This window comes from Hirundo rustica, chromosome 6 (assembly GCF_015227805.2).
Source record: "Hirundo rustica isolate bHirRus1 chromosome 6, bHirRus1.pri.v3, whole genome shotgun sequence".
Classification (NCBI taxonomy): domain Eukaryota; kingdom Metazoa; phylum Chordata; class Aves; order Passeriformes; family Hirundinidae; genus Hirundo; species Hirundo rustica.
The window spans coordinates 21,528,528-21,542,791 of NC_053455.1; the positions used below are offsets into that span (position 1 = coordinate 21,528,528).

A 14,264-nucleotide genomic window follows, 5' to 3' on the forward strand; every position below is an offset into this window, starting at 1 on the left:
AGATTGTTATCCAGTACCAGAGGAAATGGATCCTCAGATGACAAATATCAAGAACTATAGGCCAAGTGCTTTGATAGAGTTACAGGTGGCTAAGCAGCAAGAGCATGTGAACTCTTATGAAGCAAACGATCCTATTTTTATGTAAATGTCCTCACCACTGCTGTGTAAAATCTGGCAATCTCAGCTAGCACATTCAAGACATTTTTTCCTACTGCACATTCTACCTTGAAATTTAGTGGGAAAACTTCGAAGAGCAAAAGGAATTCAACAAAACCTGTCAAGATTTGAGTCATACACTGACTAATCCCACTTGTAGCAGTTTAATCCCACACAACAACTAAGCACAGTGCAGCTGCTTCCTCCCATCAGTGGGACGAGGAGGAAAAACAGAAAAAAGGTAAAACACATGGGTTGAGATAACAATATAATAATTGAAATAAAGTAAATTATCATAAGCTTCTAGAGCATATACAGGCTTCTACCCAGCTACAGGCTCCCAGGGACCAAATCCCAAGTTCAAAAAACTAATTGCTCATACTTTTGTGCAAAGTAGGGTCTCAATCAGCTGGTATCTGCCTTTCATAAATACTTGTACATAAAATCTAACACAGAGGGCTTGCCAGTTCAGGAATCTGGTAACAAGTTAATATAAGCCTCAAAGCACACTTGAGATCTAAACAGCTCCATTGTTTGGGGAGTGCTTTTTACTTTGAGGCCTACATCAAGTTTGACCAGCTCTTTGAAGCAGAACAGAAAAGATCTGGCTTGCTCAGTCACTCTAGAAATGGATATGATCTTTCACTATTATTTTTCACAGAAATTTTATAATCCTTCCTCCCTAATTCTACAAACTGAAAGGAATCATAGGTGACCCAGAGATTCTGATAGAATTTCTTATAGAAACCTAAGAATGGTAAATGCCATAAAAATACATACATATACATATGAAGTACATATAATATACTCTAAATGAAAAATCTAATTTTTCTTTATTCTATATGCAAAGAAAAGTTACTTAGAATAAACAGCATATTAAGTTGTCACCATTCTGTAATAAAGCAAGAGTTTGAAGCTTGTTTTCTTTGTTTTTAAATATGCCTGCCTTTTTGTAGTGGAGAAGTGCATACAATACCTGCTGTTATTCTTATGTGGTTCCTTAAAAGTTTTCATAAAGACAACAGGTTACCAGTGAAATGTAATATCAGCTCATCAGGTTCCTCAGGTGCTCTTCTGCAAAGCTATGAAATAACAGTTCATCTCCTCCTTGGAGAAACCTAACACAAAATTTTCCATATACAATCACCTTAAAGTCTTCCCTCCCCCCTCTCCAGCTTCATATCCCACCCAACCCTTCAACTTCAGAAGATTTTTTTAAAGAAAATAAAAAGAAAGGAAAAAAGAAAATAAAAACAGCTTATAAAACAGCAAAGAAAATAAAGTTATTTTAATATATATAGAAAGAGAACAAAATGAAACTTGAGGGAAAACTTACTGGCGTTACAGTTTATCCTGATACAGTCTAGATGGGGAAAAATAAATGAAAGATGAAATTGCATCCTTCAAGGTAACAGCTGCAGACATCCAAAAACAATCAGTCCACCCTTCCGGGGACAGACACACGCAAAGAGATGTGGCCATTTTATACTTATACACAGTCTGTACAAGTTCAGGAGTGGGTGTATATGTACAGTATATTCTATGTAAATATCTGTTACATAAATATATATATTTGTGTGTATATATACATATGTATAGAGAAATATACCAATATACATACATAGCCACATGTTGACGCAGAAAGTTCTTTCCTCTTTTATAGGAACCTACAAATCTAAGAGAATCTTCCACTCCAGACCATAAACTGATATGAATTACAATTCAAAAATTTATAATTAAGGCATAAAAATCTCCCTCAAGACACAAGTTGCACTCAAGTGTCATTTTGCTTTTTAGAGACCTTTAGCAATTTCTCTAAGAAGCTTGAAGCTCAAAGTGAACCTTTACACTTGGTTTCTTTTAAATTAATTTGTATTGTTATGGCATAAATACACCATCTGTCAACAGAGAATACCTGTAAGATCAGCCTGTGAGATTTTTGGTGCAATATTTAACCCTTTCCAGCTCTCCCAAAGACAGACCCTCTTTTCATTCCCCCAAAGCCAGCCCAAAACACTTTTCAATATGTGCACAGACACATTTGACACTGTCCGCTCAGGTGAGGAAAGGGTTAATATACTGCCCAGTTGTGTGCTCTCATAAAATGGCCACTTGCAAACAGCTAACCGCACGAACGCCCAGCCCAGATTTCAGCTAGTTCTGAAGGAGGTTGGGAAATCTTTTTTGGGGGCTTGGCAGGGAGAATGGGGGTTTCTTACAAAGGTCCCCAGCCCTGCCAGTTCCTCAGAGCCCAATCTCATCTTGCTGCCTGAACGCTGAGGCTGAATGGGGCGTTTGTAACGTTCAGGGAGAAGATGAAATGGGCAGTGAAGTGGCAGATCTGGGAACCTTTGATAGCCCTGCTTCATTCAGAGGTCACAGGCAAGGGAGGGGCAAAGAGAGGCATAAGGAGAGAAAAATAGAGTTATGCCTGTGGAATCTAATAAATGGTAACTGAGGAGTCTCCAGAAAGAAAACAAACTGAGGTAGGAGAGCCTAAGCTAGAGGGCCTCTGAGCATTGCTTCTCTCTTTTAACACACTAATGCTCAGCACATCTCAGGATATGATCCAAAAGAGGATCTTTCATTTATAAATGCCTGTTTACAGCCTTGTGAACATCCACTGCTGTGGTGTCTAACATGGGCAAGAGCTTTCATATTAGTGCTATTACGTATCTTGGGTTATGCTGACCCTCTCTTGGGAAATCAAGGCCATGAACAATAGCACCATGCTAGTGGACACGTTGTCTGGACAACTAGAGCTTTAATCACCAGGAATGGTTGTATTTATTACAGAGATATGGCCCAGCAAGGGAGATTATATAGAATGGCAGAGAAATATAATGCAGTCTGCCTCTTAACTGGACCAATTTTATGTTTGCTCAGAGAGATGTAGGAAAATTATTTCAGCAGCTAAATGCACTTCTTAAAAAAATGAAAGAGGGGAAAGAAGAAGAGTCTATAAATACTAAGTAAAGAATTGTAATTAGCAGGGACATACCAATCACAAGTTACATAGCCAGAGAGAGTCTGTTTTCAAGCAGAACTTCTCCTGAGAAAATCTGGGTTTGGTTTTGTGCGATTAGGTTTGTCATGTGTCGTCAACCGCAACAGAAAAGTGGGAGCAAACAGCCCTGGAGCAACTGCTACGATCACCATACAGTGGTGGCTATATCCCTTTACAGGAGTTGGGTGGGGTAAAGGGAGGTCTGAAGTACATGCAGGGGAACTTCCCTGTCTGACCTGATGGAGAGTGACAGCAAGAGAGACACCCAAGTCTCACCACAGACAAGTGAGGTCAAGAGAGTTGCTACAGCTGGAACATGGGAATTTCTTATGGACTAAAGAGCAAATATGCTGGAAAGGGAAATATACATGGCTGGTCCTCTGCAACATTTATCAAAGAGACTAAAATCACTCTTGTGTTATTGACGTCTCCAGAGTTTTGTAGGGTTATTTTTTCAGTGATACCACAATAACTATATGTCCTAGGACTTGCCCTCAGGCTGAAACACTACTCTCGATGGAGGGATAGGTGTTTCAAACTGAAAACCAGCGTAGCCCTTATATCTTGGTTGCAAGATCCCTATTTCAAAGAACGAGAGTCCAGGCCACTGAGAGGGCTGCCCTGATAAGTACATGGCACTAGTACATCTCCAGACTGTGAGCACAAGGTCTGCAACACCATGCGACTGGGATCCAGACAGAAACACCCGGGTGCATTCCAAAGGAGACAGCTCCCCATCCAGTTTTCCTCTAACTGGGTCAGTGGGGATCCTGTACAGCAGCTAAGAGAGGGCTTTTGCTTGCGCTGTTACACCAGCACCACCAACATCCACACTACCACCAAAGAACATGCACAGGTCCTTTTCTGTTGCCTTAATTTTGAGCCTTGCCCAAAGCAATCCAAAATTTTTCCAACCATTAATACATGAAGTAGTTCTCTCCCTCTTAAATCAGTTTTTGAAAAGGAAGAAAACATTTATGTTCATGTAAACTAGTCCAACACTACAAATCCAAAGCAGAGGAGATTTTTCCTGGTGGTGAGTGTGCAGGTGTAGTCTGGTCTTTGCACCCAAAACAGCAGCATCTGGTTAATTCAGATGCAATTAAAAAAACTCCTTGGGATTCCTCCTGCACAGTACCAGGGCAATAAGACTCCTGGTAATCATCATCTGGGACACTCAGCCCTGTTATCAGTATTTACTTCTGAGATAGGTTTTGCAGATGAGTATGCCTGAACAGCTGTAAATCCAGTCACTTGCCAGTTCAGCAATTGGATGAGGAATGTGGTAGATAGCAGGGAAGTGAAAATAGAGTCTGCTACTGTATGGATTAGATGGGAAGATCTTCTGCAGCTACTTTCTTTTCATTAATTGTCTAATGTAAACCAGAAGTTCCTTCCTTAGTGCTCAGACAAAAGGTTTTCCAGAGCGTATCACCTGGAAAATGGGCCAAAGACACTCTCCTTCCAAAAGATTAAATAGCTCAACTGCAGTTAGCTAACACAAGGGATCCATTGTTTGAATAGAGGTACCTTTAGCAGCAAACAGAGATCTGCAATTTAGGCCTATGATTCTTACCATTTTTATCTTTTTTTTTCTGTAAATAGTAATGTTTATTTGATGCTGCTAAGGCTTCAGGCTGTTAAATCCTTGAACCAAGGGAAAAAAGTCACCTTTACTGTGTGAGGACAAAATGTTCTTTCCTTTGGATGAGCAGCCATATGTGGCTATGGAAGAGTACTTTAGGGCAAGTATAGGACAAAAAATATAGCCAGGGCCCAACTGTTTCTAAGCTCACTCTGAGTTATTTCCTATGGGAAAACCAGATAAAGTTCTGTGCACAATTATCCTATGTTATATTGAGGCTCTTTGCCTCTCTCCTACTTGCAGTATTTTTATGTAGAAATGACAAAAGAAATTTTCCCTTTTGGATGGGCAGACGTGGCTCTGACACCCTTCAGGATTTATCTTAGGAAAAGATAGGTGAGAGAGATCATTACACTTCCTTAGATGATAGGAGGCAGGAAATATTTATCCTAGTCACCAGTGACCTGAAGATATGCCAGGCCAGGAAGAAAAAATCACGAAATATTTTTTTAATGAAAGTTAGTAAAACATTATAAACCTGCCACTTATCAATGGGAGGAAAAATGTGAACATGGATCTCCCTATCAGACCAGCCATTTCTTTCCCTTTCTGCACATCATCTAGCATCAAAAATTATTCCCAAGCATGTTCCAAGATATGATTTGCTTAATTTCTCTCTCTCTCCTTCCACTCCAGACCCATTTGTTCAGAATCCTTCTCAAGAGAAGTGAGGTATGTATCACATTTAGATTTCTATTCTTCACACAACAAAAACTCAAACTACCCAGAGTCATGCTGTCAACATGAAGATTTGCAGCGCCTCAGGCACCCACACTGGAAAGGTCGGAAGCAACTTCCTTGCCCCTTTCCTTAGAGAATTATTCATTGCTGCTCTTCCTTTCCCTCCCACCTTCTAGAGCAAGCACCCAGCTGCCCATGCCCACCCAGGCCCACTGTGTCTCTCTCCCCTGACTGGTTTGGACCCTGAGTGCTGAGGGGTGAGAGGGATATGCCAGCCCCTGCAGGCTGCTCTGTATGCTCTGTTCTCAGGGCTGTTTGCCGTGCGGGCCGCAGGCTTCAGGCCTTTGAAGGGTCGAATACCATCTTTTGATTTACCATGGCTGATGGGCTATGGGAAAGCTTTACAACTGAAACACACAGAAGATTAAAAAAAAAAAAAAAAAAAAAGAAAAAAGAAAGGAAAAGAAAGAAAAGAAAAAAAAATTGGACAGACCTTAATAAAGACACAAATGATAATAAGTAATCAAATGGAATAGATCAAAGAGAAGAAAGAGACAGCTCTTAGTAACAGTTTTTAATGACATAAGAAAAGCACATTCAGATAACTCACCCCTCAAAACAGTCCTTTTTCACACACATCTATCATGGGTTAGATGCTTGGGGGATACTGACATACAGCTAGCCAGCCTCAAGCATACTCAGATCTTCAGAGGGGGTGTTGATGACTGGTTCCAACTAGTAAGGAGATTTTGGCAAGGTCAGATAAAGATTTTGTTCTTGTTTGTGACATTTGGGCTGTGAGCGGTCTCCGTACAGAGTTACTGTGACTTAGAGTAAACAACTGGAAATGAATGGCTCTGGTAAGGTGATTCCTCCTCAAATGCTGCTCTTCAACAGCAAGGTAATTGCAGTTTTGGTAGAAGGAAAGTCCTGTCTCAAGAACATTTTCTGATAGTTTTATAAATCTGAATAAAGGAGAGGTGAAGCTCAATCTAGGTTCCAACCATTTTAACTACCCCTCTGTGGAGTTAGACATCAAAGAGTACTGACAGGTTTCCACTGATCCAGCCTGTAGTCACTTCAGAGTAGATTCAACCTCACAAAAGTTTACAGCTGAAAACTGGCAAAATGTGGCATACACATTGCTTCAGTCCCTGCTACTAAACAGAAACAGCCTTCAGTTTACACAGGAGTTTGTTTAAAGATTTTTTTCCCTGCATTAAGCTGTCAACAACACATCTTTTCTGAACACGTGCAGGCCATCTGTCAAATCTTTAGCTGCATCTTTTAGGTGCCAGACAGTAAGAGCTGAACAGTCCATCTCTAGGCTAGGTGATGGCATAACAGATCCCAGTGAGTGCCAGAAGTGACTAATGCCAATCAGGCATACAATGTTGACAGGCCCTGAGGGAAAATACTTTCTGCCAGCGTGATATAATGAAAACTGGAAAAGGAAAGAAAAAGCTTTAAAAAAGAAGTATATTCAGGGTTATATAAATATACCCTCCCCATATCCACTTAGAATCTAAGTCTAGGAGGCTCTGAACACCCAAAATGAGCAATTCTCCTAATTTTCATTCATTTTTCAGAAGATACAACAGAATCAAACAAGTGGTACCCTTCTCAGAGGAAAAAGTGACAATTTTTGATGAAGTCTGGCAATTTTCATGCTGTAGTGCTTCTCATGTGGGAATATCAAAGGTAATAAAAGCAGTCCTTACTAGAATACTAGCACATCCCTCACAGGGTGCAAAGAATTCTCCTTTCAACAAGTAGAGAAACTTGGACTAGGACTTGGAAAGTAAAAGAACTGGCTCTGGGCTACAAAAAGATACTATAGAGTTGGGCAGATACTCAGCTGCCCCGTCACTTCCCCAACAGAAGTATGCAACCACCAGTCTTTCAGTGATTAATTTTATTTTCTGAGAAAAAAATAGCTAGCCATAGTTTTCAAGAAATTAAACGGGGAAAGTATAATCTCATTTTTCTTGATTATTAGCAACAACTAATTAGATCAGAAGAAAATGCAAACACGTATACATACAAAAATGCTCTGGGGTTTTGTGGAAGAGTCTCGTTGCACATATAAGGAGGCTCAACTGCAGCTCTTTTGAGCTGATCTCCAGAGAAACCCTGCAAATCTATGAAATTTTCCTTCTCTTAGAGTTAATATAGACAGAGATGGCTATCATCAGAATGCTTTTTCTCTTTATATAAGGGGTTACTGTCACAGCTGAGGTTCATCTATTCCATCTGTCCTATAAACAAGTCTGGATTGCACAGCAACCTGCTCTTATGCGGCTATGGACACAAGAGTGCTTTATGCTTCTTCAGTCAAGCTAAGCAGAGCAAACATACAAATATATGGGGGTTTTTTGGTTGGTGTTTTGCTTTTATTTACTAAAAGGCAGGAGTTTCTATAGACTTTCTGATGGACACTTTCCCTTTAAGAGATATGAACTTGTTTGATGTATCTTCTTCTCTTCACTTTCTTATTCACAAAGTAAACAATAGGGTCTGGCTTGCAATTTCAAAGCCAAAAAAACCCCTACCAGATGCAATTTTAAAAAGCAAGCTAATTTCAGAGGACAACATATTCTATTAAACAAAGCTGCTACATGGCTTGCTCCTGATAGCCACAGCAGGGCTCTGAAGATGGTGATAGTATTAGCTCAAAAAATGTGAAACTCATTCCAGTGGGCCTTAGAACTTTGAAAGCTGACAGAAGCTTTCACAGGCCATACACAAACCTTCATATAAAATAACCTACACATCAAGAGGTATAAGATTATGCACTATTATGTTAGTTTTTCCTCTTTAGGTCAGAACTTCTTTTTAGTAATATTTCTGAATTCATATGAAGCAACAAGCTGCATCACTGAAAAGTGAAAGAAAGCTTCAACTCATGTATTTACATTCTTTAAAAATTTAGCCTTCCGTAGAATACATAAAGACTGGCAAGAAAATTAATTGAGGCTAATCTAATAGCACATTCACTCCCAATTGTTTTTGTGTTGTTGTTGGACTTGTTTCTAATTGTCTTTTTTAAATTATTTTCTGGGAAAGCGTAACTCTAAGGAGATAGAACACAGCCCTTTGGGATGGGGCGGGGGGTAGGGGGGAGTTCCATTTTATTATTGCTAATTTCTTTTTTATAGAGACACAACAAAAACAGCAGGCTTTTTCATTAGATATATAAAATATGTCAAACTGTATCAAATGCTGCCAAATTATGAAAAGGGCAGGAGATTTACAGGACTCCTGCTTGTCACCATATCCATTTTGCTTCCTTTCCATGTTTGCCTTTGACTGTTTTGAGTGATGCTGGATGAATGAGGGATGTAACTGATCAAAAGATGGACCAAGTAGCATGTTTCACACAGAGCTCACCAGTTCCAGACCAAGAAAGGAAACTTAAAAACTTAAAGACTTAAAAACCAACACTGTCCATAACGAAGAATTGACAGCAAATCTTCATGCAGCAATGCGGAAGAGAATGCCTCTCCGCAATAGAATATAATTATGGAAGTTTCAGCAGTTATTTTAGAAATCAATCCAATCAAACCAACAGAAAATAAATTAAATAATTTAGAAAAAAACACTAATCACAAGCCCAAACTGATAGTGAAGAGGGCAGTGGAAGGTGTTTATACGATACCTAAGTTAACCATAAGTTTGACACGGCCTCCATCCAGCTCCAGGCGCAGAGTGTCAGCAGAGTCTCGTGAGGTGGTTGCCATCAACAGCCCATAAGCACGCTGGGACATGAAACGGAAGGACACATCTTCTGCTTCTGTGTGCATAACCATAGGCATGATGATCTTCATGTACATGCTGCCATCATAGCTCAAGATAGAGGCCTCTGTGAGGAATCAGCAAACAATTGCAAAAAATGAGAAGTTACACCTCTGAAAAGCCCTCACATCTACCACAGAGCACCATATGTCTACAGAAGCCATAGCACTTGCCACAGAAAGGTATGAAACTGGGGAAAAATGCAACAAACATTTAACTACATCCAGAAACCCTGTGGGGCAAATATGAACAACAAAGAAAGATACGGCATTCACTGCAGCTGGTGACAGCAGTACCCAGGGACACATAATTCCCAAGGCCAAGCACGTTAGGACAGAGCCCTTTTGTGATTATAAGATAGCAAAGCCTTTGTTTTTCACGTCTTCCAGAAAATCCAATCTCCTTCAGCCCACTGAAGTCCAGCCTTCCCTAGGACAAACAGTAATGACTAGAGTTCTAATTTCCAGTACTCTTGCTGTTGCTTATTCAGAGACGAATTTCATTTCATTGATATCACTTTAAAGACAAAAAACTGTATGAAGCGAATTTCCTAATATGTCTTTTCTAAGTCAGATTTGTTCTCTTTTGTGATTTTATGTTTTTCCACTACTTACTAACAACCATTGTTAGTAGAGCTCTGCTGACACAACCAATGCAAATGAAGAAAGGATCAAACCAAACTCCATTGCAAGTGCCATTCAAATGCAGAAAAAGTTAGAGGCACAATGAAAGCCAGGAGGAGGGAGGAAAGAAGTGAAGGAAGAAGCTACATTTTTCTATCATCTCTGAAGATGTCAAAGAAAATTGGAATTTTGGCCGAGGAAAGGAGTTAAATTTAACATTCTCTATTTGTTCAGAGTCTTGCCTGCAGAGAGTCATATTCTCCTCTAAAGAGAATAGAATTAAAGTCTTGTGTTAGAACTGCAGCAAGTACTACAGCATGGCAATCATTGTTTCTTCACAGAATATGCTCAAAAGCATTTTTATCTGCAAAATTTACAAATCTACAAAAATATATTAATGTATGAATCAGAGCATTCCTATTCCCCACAGCCAAAGGCAGAGCTGTAGAGATTGCTCCATGTAGGGCTTCTACCATAAAACTACATATCAAAATCCCAGAGTTTAAAAAAGTAGACTGGTTCAGCTTCCTAGAAACATGTATGGATTGCTCCATAAAGCCCTCTTACCAGTACCTCATCCAGTTCAGTTCAGCTGAAGTTTTCTCAAATGATTGACCGGAATTCTCCCCAGGTACCACCACCCCCAGAAAATTAACAGCCCATCTAATTTAACCAACTGCAAACCACTTACTTAGAATGTAGATGTTCCCCTTACGTTTCAGCCCTTTGTCCCATTTTTCCCAGCCAACAAGAGCAGAACTTCGATCAGGAGACAGCAAGCCTGGCAGAGCCTAACCTTACATCCTCTCAATGTCTAAATGTTAGATGCTACAGTAGGCTAAACGGATTGGAAACTGAGGAACAGCCAAATGTCCATACCATAAGCACCTATGGCAAGCTCCAAAATGGCCAGTAACAGAACTGCAATGCAATATGTATGCAAATGAGGTGATAAATAAAGATATACATATCAAGCTGATAAAGTGACAGAGGACACGTATATGGTTCCAAAGTATTTTGCTGGGGATTACTACAGTTGCGCTTGTGCAGCAACCCACCACACCAATAGCTGGTATGTAGCACATCTGCAGTCACAGGGCACACAAACAAATTAAGAAAAATTTTCTGGGAGCACCATTAAGATGTCTGTGAACATCCCTACTCACCAGTTTTCTTAGCTGCACTCGCCACACACTGCCATGGTCTGTACACAGAAAGCTTTCTACACACATCACCCACTGAGCCATTACATTACACACATCTCTGATACCAGCTGCCAGTGCTGCCCTGGGGTCCCATATCTTCATTTGGTCAAGAAACAGAAAAGGAAAGAAAGCCTCTTTCTCAAGGTGGAAGAATAGTTTCTTCTTTTCAAAGTGCAATTCTCTTCCCCCTCACGTCTGCACCTCTCACTTGCTACCCACAGCTGCAAGCTGGAACTAAATGTACTGTATATTATACATACACTCAAAGGCAATGCCTATGTACACACAAACCCTTCTTGCTCTCTTTCCTCTCTCTCTGCAGAATGCATTAGAAAATGCAGTCAAGCATGAAATGGCTCTTCAGCTCAGATGTGCCTTGCATGAAACAGGCCCTAGCACAGGAATAGCTGCATAAAGAGGGTTGGAGGATATCGGGACTAGGAGTGGGAGTAGCTGACACAAGTGTCCCAGCTCTGCTGCTTCCTTCTCCACAGTGCCATGCGTTAGGTGCTTTGAAAACATGGGTTTTTCTGCAGTGACCAGAACAAACCAAAAGCATGGTAATAATGAGTCTCTTCCCTTCAGACTTGTGTCCTTTAGCTTCATTGATCCCATTGCCAGATAACTACTGTCCTTAGACAGGAAATCCCAACCCTTACTATTATACTTATGTAACGAAGACCTGAAGAATAAAAGTCTGGACCATGTTTCAGCTGACATCCCAAAGTAGCCTAAATCAGGTATTACTGTCCCTCCTCCAGTCAGTCTGCTATAAACACGATGCAATGAAACCTCGTAACAATTAAGCAGATAAAATTAAATATCTCAAAACAGTTGAAACAGGCTCCATACAACCACAGGAGACAATGTTCTGCTCTTTTGTGGCCCTGTGCCCTTCACATATTTCAAAAATGACAAGATTTCATTCTCGCTTTGCAAGCCTTCACCATCTGGAGTATCTGAGAGCCTTTCAGAACATCTTCCAGGTAGACCATTCCCTCCAGCTATGAAGATACCCCTTCAGAGGAGGGTACTGCCTCATAGCAGTCATACAAATGACTGCTGTTTCCTCTTCCGGACAGTCAGTCCCTAAAGCTTGAGAAAAGCCTGATACAGCTGAGCAACACATGCAGCAAATCTGCTCAGGGTTGAATGTAACCTGCCAACAAGCGCATGACCTCAGGCACTCAGACACCTCCCAGTGCTGGCAACTTCTGCCTGAATACAGGCATCCATTGAATTGTCCTCAGCCATCTGCAGCAATGGGAATGTAATGCTTTGTTCAGCACCATAAATACAGGCAGCAGCACAGTTATCCAAGTTTAAAATACATGCACATTTCTGCCACCCTTCTACTTTCAGGGTAGCTATTATATTGGATGCATAGGAGCAGTATGTGAAATCACGTTTCAGACCCCCACAGATCTGTACAAACAAACAAACAAACAAACAAACAAAAAAATAGTGCATTTATTTGTGATCCCAGAGCCAAAAGCTTCACTGCCATTAGTTTGGAGATGGGAAGAGGAAGAAACCAGGTGCTGGTTCAAAACTGCTCTGACATAATGCCAGAAATCTGTGAAAATCAATATGTTATTAGGAGCAATTAGCTTCCCAGTCTTGTGCTCTCAGAACCTGCCAGTTTTAATTTTACACTTAGCAGCCAAAGGAGCAATTCATTGCTGCTTCCACGCAAGGCTCTGCATAAATCTCCTAGGGAAATGGAACAGGCATATTCTTAGCATACAGACAGAAAATTATTCAAGACCTCTTTATGCTATTTCTACTGCTTTCTAACCTCTCTCTTGTATTAATCTCCATTCCTTGCCTCCTTTCTTTCTTCTCCCTTTTAGTTTTTCTGTAGTCTCCTGTTCTTCCCTGTGGTCTTTTTCCTATGCCTCTCAGACTACAACACAGCGTAGTTTCTTACTGAAATTTTCAGAAACGCAACAGTTCAAAAAGAATTAAAAATATCCACACTTCATCAAAGTTGAAGTCCCTAGTGACAGCAGTTCAGGGCACAGGCCATTTTCCTTGGCTACATTTGCGAGACCAAAACCCTTAGACCAAAGATTTCCACGTTCTTGGAATTCAAATATCTCTAAAGTGCCTAAGCTTTGTATTCAGAAACCAAAGGCTTTCCTGCAGGCATTGATTGCACAGCTCACCTCCTGCCCTCACATATTTGCTAGCAGATACGCGGCCCCAAATAAAAAATAGATTTTCTGAAAACCAAAATTACATTTAAAAACAAAACAAAAACAAAAACCCCCATATTTTTAAAAAAGAGCAATAAAATCTCTTTCTGTCTGAGTGGATTCCATACACATAAGTTTCAACAAAAGAAACCTGACAGCAGGTTTGGGAAGCCCGAATGTAACCACTCAGACTGAGTCTGATGACAACCCAGGAAATTATGCTCCTAAGATATGATGGGAACTTTAAGTGCTCACAAGCGGTTAGAGAACCTTGCACATAATCCAGCAGGATGGGTGCCAGAAGCTGTGGAGCTCCCTGTGCCAGTGCCTGGCTGCCCAGGGCTCACATAGGAAGGTGAGTGGGACAGACGTGCAAACCCAGAAGCAGGAAACCTGATGGCGCTGAGGCAGGTCCATGCTCCGGCCGGGAAGGCAGTCTGCTGGCCAGGGTTAAGAGCGACTCCCAGGCAGGGCCACGGTGACAGGGCTGAACATGGGCCTGGCTTGGCAGCACCACGGCTGGCACACTGGGGACCTGGAGACTGGCCCTGCCACAGCACCACCCTGCAGGGGCTGATGGCCACAGGGTCCTGGGCCGTGAGCAGGGTGGGGGAGCTCCAGTGGCCAGGCAGGACCTGTGGGTGCCCTAAGCGTGCTGGTGGTACCGTGCCCTGGGACTGCTTCTCGCTGACCTGCAAAAAAACCCCATGTTTTCTAAATGTGCTACAACATCTTCTGCAGTAAACTGATTTTTCCTGGATGTCTCCCATCTCAGTGTCATTGGACTTCACTTTAAACTTAGCCCACCAAACAGGAAGGAGGAATTTGAAGGGAGATAAATGTAATTCACTATCATTGAGAGGGACAATAACAGAAAACACAAAACCATCTTTAAAAACCTGCCTAAACTGAAGCATTACAGTAGAAATAAGAATGGGCACTATTAGCCTAGCA

The 14,264-nt window shown here is 41.1% G+C and overlaps 1 protein-coding gene across 6 annotated transcripts in view; it reads right to left on the bottom strand.

Annotated features, from left to right (window-relative positions):
• The window catches only part of NRXN3 (neurexin 3), a 985,585-nt gene that overhangs the window by 615,596 nt on the left and 355,725 nt on the right, over positions 1–14,264 (bottom strand). For 5 of the 6 annotated variants that reach the window (XM_058420836.1, XM_058420835.1, XM_058420837.1 and 2 more), the window contains 2 exons: positions 9,148–9,351; positions 1,493–1,519 (listed from right to left, as the gene is read on the bottom strand). In XM_058420836.1, the coding sequence (XP_058276819.1) occupies positions 1,493–1,519; positions 9,148–9,351 (231 nt within the window). The remainder of the gene's footprint in view (positions 1–1,492; positions 1,520–9,147; positions 9,352–14,264) is intronic. The other variant, XM_040066048.2, reaches the window with a different exon arrangement.